Below are 9,166 nucleotides of genomic sequence, written 5' to 3' on the forward strand. Positions count from 1 at the left end.
TCTTTCTTCACTTCAGATTTTACTCTGAAGTGGGAACTTGCGCAATACGGATTAACACTACTTTGCAGAACAGAGAACCTGCACGACAGCTTTTGCCCAATCTCATCCGGCATCCGCTCCAGGTGAATCATCCACAAGCCAGCAAACATCCAGCCATGCAGGTGACAGGGATCTTTATCGTGGTCATCTGCCTGTCGGGCTTTGTTTTATCAAGACAAAGCCAAAAGTCTGACACATTCAGATTAGAAACAGCAGACATTCATCCACAAGTCAAGGATACGGGAGTGACCTTGCTGGGTTCATATGTTCTGAGTGCTGGTAAGATGATTATTTTGTTAATTTCTTTTAAAGCTGTCTGCTTTGTCTGCTTGATCTTTGCTAATAACTACTTTAATAAATTAAATAGTGAAAGCAGGGTTGGGGGAAAAAAATCTATTTATCTTAAAGAAAAGAAAAAAAGACAACAGATTGAAAAACACTTATTTTAAGTACAACGTGTATGAATGACTGTGTTTCTGCATGACTTGATAATTGTTATAGAACAGAGTGAGGGTGAGCTGCTTCAAATGGAGGTGGACCAGGAGAGGACGCATCAAAGAGATGCTTTTAGGAAACCAGAGACCAGTAGAAGAAGGAGAAGGAGAAGAAGAAGAGGTGCCTCGGGAGAGAGGAAACATGCAGCTCCAGTGGAAGCTGCAGCGTACAGAATGGTATGAGCACGTTATTCATGGTGTGAGTACAGAAAATGCACATTTCTGAATGGAAAAAACAAAAGCTCTGTATTTTGCCTTCTATTCTGGGACAACATTGTAACATCGTTTCACCAAAGCCACGCCCTGGTCTATGAACTCGTGCGTTGATTTACTCTTCATTGTAGGCAGGATTGGGGCAATCAGGCTGGAGGAAGTGTGGAAAAGGTGGGGTGGGGGGGCCTGTTCTCATTGCTGTACTCAAGGGGCTTCAGGCTGAGAAGCAACTGCTGATGGATGAAAGGAAAATACAAGAGGAGGTGGAGGATGATGATGATGAGGATGATGATGATGATGATGATGAATATGAAGATGATGATGACGTTGACGATGACGATGAGGATGATGAAGACGATGACGACGATGACAATGATGATGATGATGATGAAGATGAAGAAGAGGAAGGGAAGGTACAAATATAATATAAAATTATAAATAAGAGTATTTTTCAATATTCATGAAAAATAATATAATTATTATTCATTAAACAATTTGAATGTAAACATTTTTTTTTCTATATCAGGAAGAAGAAGAAGAAACAAATGAGCCTCCCAGTAACCAAACACACATACACCTCAGTGAATGCCAGACTTCTGAGAGAGAAATTAGCTGCAGGAATGTCGGCATGACCCACCTACCCATCATCCACAATCTGGAGGCCACAAACCTGGACATGGCAGGTGTGTGTGTGTGTGTGTGTGCATGCGTGTTATGGCGGTAGGTTCAACATACAAAATGAGCGTGCTTGTGCATGCATGGCATAATATTGGTTGCCGCACGTGAGCTGGGTTATTATTAATTCATTTTGTTTATTGGAAATAACTTTGCCAGAGTAAAAAGCACTCTGGTGCCACCAGCTACTATTTATCGTTTACCGGTACCTTGGTTTATTTTTTAAAGAGAACAACCTCAGAGTCATCTCTCCACAAGCTCTGTCTGGCCTGCTGAACCTGGACACACTGGACCTCAGCAAAAACAAACTGGACGACGAGACCTTCGGCCAGAACCCGCTGTCTGTGAGCTTGTGTGTGTGTGTGTGTGTGTGTGCAGAGCATCAGCCGCAGAGTCACACAGCTGTCTCTCCTTTTGCTCCCAATGTTCCAGCCCAAGTCTCATCTTTACGTCACACCCGTAAACTTGTGTGATTGTCCGTGTGTGTGTGTTTGTGTGGCCCTGCGATGCCCTGGCGGCTTGTCCAGGGTGTACCCCGCCTCTCGCCTTTTGACTGCTGGAGTCGGCTCCAGCATGACCAGCGACTCGGTACCGGACAAAGCGGTTCGGAAAATGAATGAATATTTAGCTAAAAAAAAAAGACCGAAACAGGGCTAAGGAAGGAAAAAAGTTTGAAACACCGTTTATTTCAAATGCTAAGTAATATTTTTTTTGCCACCACATATTTTGAAGAGTGTAATTTAATCTTTAACTCCGGTTAAAATCAATCAGCATGCAGGTAGATCATTTCCTGCCAGGTAAATGGAAGAACCCTCAAAGTAGAAGGTTCTAAACTGAGTTGATGAATTTCTATTTATTTTTTTCAGCTGCTGGTTAGAATGACACAACAAACAACGCAGAAAACAAACAAACAAGCAAATTGGTAACAGCTTCAGTGAGCGTGATAAATGTATTATATTTTCAGGTATTTTTTTATTTGACAAAGAATCAACACCTGCAGATCTGAACTGAAGCTATTACAGCTTTTGTATTCCATCAGTGTTTGTAGGTCAACATTTGTGGACTGATTGAGCGTCCCTGTCGATTTTATGTCGGGACGTTTTAGGAGAATTTGCTTTTAATTGCAATAAACAACAGGCTGCTTCCTCTATCAGGACAATAATAAAAGAGCACTGAAATGGCATTAACTAATCTTTTCCACGAATAACCTTTGCCCTAATTTCTAAATGGCCACAGGCCGTACACAGATCTGACCAAACTGCAATTCGTCCAATTCTTAGCCGCCGCCAAAAACCGACTCACACGGCATTAGAAAATCACTGCAGCCAAACATGTGGAGAATAAAAGAGAAATATTTTTAGAGGAAGCTTTTCTTCACTTTCTCCTCTCTTCCGTTTAATAACAGAGGACTGGAGGAGTGGAGGCACACTGCAAAAGATTCAGTCCGCTGCTTTCACTGTCTCTTTAACCCCCTCGCTTTTTGTTCTGCATGCCGTGCAGAACTTGACCTTCCTGAAGAAGTTGAGCCTCGACGGCAATCAGCTGACCAGGATCCCAGCACTACCATCGTCTCTGGAGGTCCTCAAGATCAATCACAACGTGCTCAGGGCCCTCACCCCTCTATGTTTCAAAGGTGAGATTCATGTTTGTGTTTGTGAAGGAAATGCTATCTTGGAGACATAAATGATGATATTACTCATTATTCTCTTCTAGGTTTCACAAAGCTGTTGACTCTGGAGCTGGATGGGAACCTTCTCCATGAGGCCAGTGTGGCACCGTCAGCCTTCAGGCCCCTAGAGAGACTTATAGACCTCCGGTTGGGCAACAACCGGTTCCATTCGATTCCGCGGGGTCTTCCTCGCGTTCTTCAGGTGCACTGGTATCACTTTAGTGAATTCTGTAGCAAGATCCTCTTTTGTTCTTTTGTTTGAAATGAAGGAAGTTGGAATTCAGGATTATACTCAAATTTACTGGCCGAAAAGCAAACACTGATTTGAGGACAGGCACTAAACTAAGCTGTTGCCTGTGTGTGTGTGTGTGTGTGCCTTTTTTTCCATTTAGAAACTAGAGATGTGTGAAAATTCAATCAAGGAGGTGACAGAGGAGGCGCTGAGGAGATGTGTCCATTTGAAAGTGTTAGACCTGAGTCGCAACCGCCTGCATGAGAAAGGCATCGCTGCCCACGCCTGGACTCGTCTCAAGTAAATCCATCCATCCATCCCTACATTTCTCATTTAGCCACTAGAGGGCAGACTGGTGCTGTGTGGGACAGAGAGCATCTTTAAAAAAATGATTTTTATGCCCATATCCTTCGATGGTTAATGGCACTTAAATTATTTAACAATAGAAGATGCTGATGCTCTGAGTCGCATACAGAGATGTGAAACAAACACAATCAGACCAATCTCAGATCACTGAGCCTACCTCCTTATACGAGGCCGATTTAGACACATTCTTCTTACATTACACCTCTTCTTTCCCTCCCACACACACATACACACACACAGACACACACACACACACACACAAACCCCAACACCTTGAAATTGGCCTGCTGTATACTTGGATGTGAATGTGAGAGCGACTGTGTGCCTGTATGGGTGTGTTTGTGCATGCATGTCTCGATGTTTCTGTGTGTGTGTGTGTGTGTGTGTGTGTGTGTGTGTGTTGTTTAAATATAGTGAATTCCAGCGGGTTTTTTCGATGCTCCCTGGGATCCTTGTGAACCACAGTGGGAGTTTCAGGGAAAACTCAGGGAAAGGAAATTCTAAAGAAAGAATTAAACACTGGAAAGTGCAATTGTAGCCTCTGGATTGCACTGCATGACTGAATGACTTCTTTTTAGATGGAATAAGGAAATCAAATTTGAGAAAATCTATTTAAGGTAGAATAGAATGGAGACATTTTGATTGTCATGTAAGGACAAGTCGAAATCAATAAAGATTAATAAAAAAAAAAACTACCTGTACTCATTTTGGGACAGTGATATGAAGCTGAAAAGACAAATTTGACTATGCTGCTCTCTAAACCCACATTTGGCCTCACTGGGGAGAGCAGCGGTCTGCCCATTGGCACTGAAGTCTCATAATCTGGACCTCTACTTTAAAAGCTTTCTTCCTGCAAAGTGTGTACAAATTTATCTGGACCTGAATTCTGCTAACACAGCAGTCGACAATACCTTAAAGAGCCATGGTCATTGGTGCAGATTTGAGTGTACACTGTGTATTTGTCAGTTTTTGTTTGTCCATGTTTTCTTTCACTGTGGTGTGCACAGCCCTCTACGGCGGAAAGCAGGAAAAAAAACTAATAAAATATGAATAGGCTAGTCCGCCAAGAGGGCAGGTAATGGTCACAATCACAATAAAAATAAAATTGCATAGAACTCTAACAGTGACTGACGTTATGTACGTTGTCACTGTTGAGCACAAATGCAGACAATGTAATGTAACGTAATGCAACGTAGTTTCCTATCACTACATCCATCATCACATTTTCTCTTGGCTTATATTGCCTGCTGGCTGACACTTGGCCTGCCTACATTACGTATGCCAGAGTAAATCGCTCCTTTCGTGTAACGCTGGCATGATGTGTGCGTCGAGTTCAGTTGCTGCTGCGTGTTTGGAAGAGAGAGGCAAAACTCACTGTGTGCTGGTTCCCATTAGGACAAACTGGCCTGAGGATAAGCAGGCCATTAATGTGATTACCCCAAACATGCTCTGTACAAAGACACATTTGCACACACAAATATTTTTGGTTTTATTAAAGTACTTTTCGCCTCTCTATTGTTGCTTTAGAGATGACATATTAGACTAGAAAAAAATACCCTTGAGGGAACCTGAACAAATGGAAAAAGATGTTACGTCAGAGCCCTTTTCTGTAATTTCCAACAGCCTCTGCATTTAAAAATGGGCGCACTTGTGAGTGGCGGGCAATAAATGTGCTCATGTTGTGTCACCTTAAAGAAATACATGCACGTTATGGTGATGTCACCAGAATGAAAGTAATGATTTTATGATTCATAGCTTATGAACTATCAGTATAAAAGTTAATTGCCCAAATGGCAGACCCAGATCTATTTTTCATCTAAATACTCATCTAACCATCTAATGCTTCACAGATTCATAAACTCAATTGAAATTTTGCAATGTTAAAGGAAGCTCTGTACCCTAGAGCCGACATTACACAAACCTTTGCAGTTGTTCAAGATATCTTACAGGGAAATAAACACAACCAAACGTGGGTGATCACATGACCTCCTTCAGCAGCCACTGGGAGAGGTCGTTCGTGTTGGATGTATCACGCGTGTGCCTGTTGTTTCTGTTATATTTGTTGTGTGTTTGTGTCGGTCTGTGCCTGCACTTGAAGGAGCCCAGTGGGTGTAGAGGCTGGATAACTCTGACAAGCAGAAGGGCCAATGGGCTCCCTCTGCTCATTAATACCATGTGGAGCTCTTAGCATTGGATGGACTGCCGCTGAGCTTCCCAGCAAAGGTTTAGCATACAAATCAGCAGCTGGAATATTTATTTGAGGGTTCAAAGTTCAAGGAGAGACTATGTTTTCCCAACAACTTCCACAGTGTCTATCGGTTGAACACGGGGCCTGCAGTGCCATCTGCATCGTGGGTGTTGAGTTAAGCCCGTCTCCCCTGCACTTTGTTTATATTTCCGTGAAACAGTGGTGTTTGTAATTATGTGATGTTTTATTATGCCTTTGTTAAGCAGACAGGCATGTAACCAGCCTCAGCTTAGTTGGAGCCTGCAGTGAACCCTGCTTAGATGAAGGGCTGTTTCTAAACATGGCTTTTCCCTCGTGGTAGCGACAAGCGATCGGGAAACGATGCATCATCGTTTTGATTGATTCGTTCCTATGAACCCCCTTTTTATTCCATAGTCTCAAAGGAACCTTAAATCCCTACTAGTGCCTGACTGAGTAACACGAGTAGCAGAATCACTGAGGCACTGAACACGTGCATGCACTCACCTTCACCTCTCCGGCATCCATTTCACCTCGCTATGCAGCCGTTGGTTGATGATCTCGGGGTGTTATGGGCCTGCTGGCTGTTCATTGTGCTCTCTGAATGGGAAAGAACAGGAAATGAGGTTGCCCCCCCGCTGGGAGCCGTGCTGTAAACTCACAACGGCTGTCTGGGATCTTCCAACAAAAACACTGAGCAACTGTACTACATTGTCACCTTTGACCCCTGAAATCCCCCCCCCCCCCCATGTCTGGTCATTCTCTTTTCTGCATGCCAAACATTTCCATACCCATTGTACACCGATCAGCCACAAATCCCCCCCCCAAACTGGAATGTTTTATTCTATTGCTCCCCACGCCTCCCCACGCCTCCCCATGCCTACCCCCGCCTCCCCCCGCCTCCCCCCGCCTCCCCCCCTCGAAACCCTGCAGCCTCGCCTCCCACTCTGCTCTCGGGACTCCCAGGTTCACAATGCAGGAGTCCAGCGACTATAAAACATGAAGCCCACAGTTGATAGCCCAGCAATCAAAGAGGAAGTGGGCATCCACTTCTTCTTCTTATTGTTAGGTGTTACTATAGTAACACAGTATTCATTTTGCATGTTGTCATGGTAACATTTACTTTCAGTTAATGTAATCTACTTGGCGCCATTGGCCCTCTTGACCACCACCGACATTCACTCGCTCATCACATTCACCCAGGCTATGTGGGTGAAGCGTCTCGCCCAAGGACACAACAACAGTGAACACACGTGCTGGAGCCGGGAATCGAACCACAGACCTCTCGATCAGAGGACAACCCTGCACCACCGTCGCAGGTGGTGATTGTGGCATCATTGGGATTGAACCTGTTGGCCCAGTTTTGATAGCCTTTTTGGGTTTTTTTCTTTTTTTTGTTGAAGTAATGTCCCATTTTCTTCACAGACATGGGGAAATGTAAATGATTCTGCACAACTCACTAATTTAAATAATGTATTAAAAAAAAACCTATCAATTCCTATAGATAGAGCATAGTGATTCCTACTTTGTGTGTGTCTTCTTAGGTCCCTGGAAACATTGACTTTGTCCCACAACCAGCTCACTTCTGTACCCACGAATCTGCCTCGCCGTCTCCGTGAACTGAGCCTTCAGCACAACGACATCAGTCGCATCCCAGCCTTCACCTTCCTTCACCTGCGTTCCAGCCTGCAGTTCCTTCAGCTCTCCCACAATTCCTTGAACAATGAGGGTGTTGGAAACGCGTCCTTTGCTGGCACGTACCGCTCAATGAAAGAGCTCCTGTTGAACAACAATCATCTGGGGGACGTCCCTCACTGCGTCAGACAGTTCAAAAGCCTGAAGGTGCTGAGGCTGGATAACAACCACATCAGGTAGACCCACTACGCTCCATTAATTCCCTTTTCAATTGTGAATTGTTTTTAGAATGCAAAAAAACAAGCTATGCTAAAATGCTATTCTGCTGGTTGTGTACAAATAATATTAAATGTTGTCAGTGTTGTCAAAACTGATGGCTGTACCGCAAACAAAAAAATATTGAGCAAAAGTTTGTTTCCAATCACCAAGCACATTGCTAAGCTGAAATGAATGTGGGAAGTCTTCGAGCTCTGCAGCCACACTGGAGCCTCTGTGAGGCTTTATTTAGGCCCAGTCATTCTCGTAGCTAAATCCCAATTGCAGCATCGTAACTCATAATTACAATGCTAGCACGCTTACGGTTAGCAGGAACCATAATGAGGGAGGCATGTCAGCACACTAGTATTCAGTAATTAACACAAAATGCAAACTGCAGCTGAGACCAGTGCGAAGTCGTCATTAGGTTTGCTTCCAGAGGGGATTTTTGTCTTAGCTGACAGTTACTGCATTACAGATTAAAAATACCAATGTGACGAGAAAGTGGGAATTAAATTCACAAAATGTCCCCTCTTATTAAAGCAAGGCTATTGCCTTTATGCAGCACACGTCTGACCCACCAGGCTACCATGGTACCCCCCCCAGCACAGTGAGAGTAAAAATAGACGTATGGATTCAGTCCATCCAAAAGGTTTTGGATTTAATAATGAATGCAAATCTCATGATGGGACCAAAACCACATAAAACATATATATTTCTCTCTGCTGTGGTTGCAGGACGGTGAAGCGATGGGGTGTGTGCCACTCTCATAATGCTGGTACCACCTTGGCCTTAGTCCACTTGGAAAACAACCTTCTAGAGGTGGAGAAAATTCATCCAAACGCCTTCTCCTGTCTGACGGATGCTCGTGGGTTGATCCTCCATCCACAGAAGAGGCACCCAAATGTCTAGTAGATCACAGCGTAGGACAGCCATAGGCAGATATGACATATACTAAAATATATGCATGTGCATGCAAACATAGTGTCATCACACAGCTTGTTTATTATGTTAGTCACGTGATTTGTGTCTTCTCAAACCCACCCTTTTCTTGGATCCAGTTGAATCCGGATCTGCTCAGAACACAGATTTCAATCTCTTTTAATTTAACTATAAATCATTATAAATCGTGCTTCAGAGGAAATGATGATGATTGCGATGGATTCACCCATGTCTTTAATCTAAAGTCTTGTGCCTGCAGGCGACGTCTTCAGTCAGAGTAAGCAGAAATAAAGTGGGGGTGTTTGGATGTGACAGGGATTCTGGGTGGGGGGGGGGGGGGGGGCAGGAAATAGTTGCAGCTTTGAATTTCAGCCTGGGTGTTACAAGAGAAACTATATTTTGACACCGTGTGAACCCAAGGGGCCCATTAGAAGAGGAAA

General features: G+C 43.8%; 1 protein-coding gene across 1 annotated transcript; it reads left to right on the plus strand.

The window, feature by feature from the left end:
- The first annotated feature begins 600 nt into the window (after positions 1 to 600).
- On the plus strand, positions 601 to 8,696 carry si:dkey-32e6.6 (extracellular matrix protein 2). Its single transcript, XM_068753019.1, has 9 exons — positions 601 to 732; positions 878 to 1,159; positions 1,273 to 1,429; positions 1,650 to 1,765; positions 2,922 to 3,054; positions 3,135 to 3,292; positions 3,483 to 3,622; positions 7,439 to 7,765; positions 8,522 to 8,696. Exons 1-9 carry the CDS (start codon positions 601 to 603, stop codon positions 8,694 to 8,696), a joined length of 1,620 nt encoding a protein of 539 aa, XP_068609120.1.
- Positions 8,697 to 9,166: the final 470 nt, after the last annotated feature.

This window comes from Brachionichthys hirsutus, chromosome 2 (genome assembly GCF_040956055.1).
Source record: "Brachionichthys hirsutus isolate HB-005 chromosome 2, CSIRO-AGI_Bhir_v1, whole genome shotgun sequence".
Classification (NCBI taxonomy): Eukaryota; Metazoa; Chordata; class Actinopteri; order Lophiiformes; family Brachionichthyidae; genus Brachionichthys; species Brachionichthys hirsutus.

Bases quoted from the DNA above. Each gene is read 5' to 3' on its own strand.
- si:dkey-32e6.6 (XM_068753019.1), top strand. From the start codon at position 601: ATGCTTTTAGGAAACCAGAGACCAGTAGAAGAAGGAGAAGGAGAAGAA. The intron at 1,160-1,272 runs GTACAAATATAA...TTTCTATATCAG, and splicing joins ATGAAGAAGAGGAAGGGAAG to GAAGAAGAAGAAGAAACAAA. The intron at 3,293-3,482 runs GTGCACTGGTAT...TTTTCCATTTAG, and splicing joins GTCTTCCTCGCGTTCTTCAG to AAACTAGAGATGTGTGAAAA.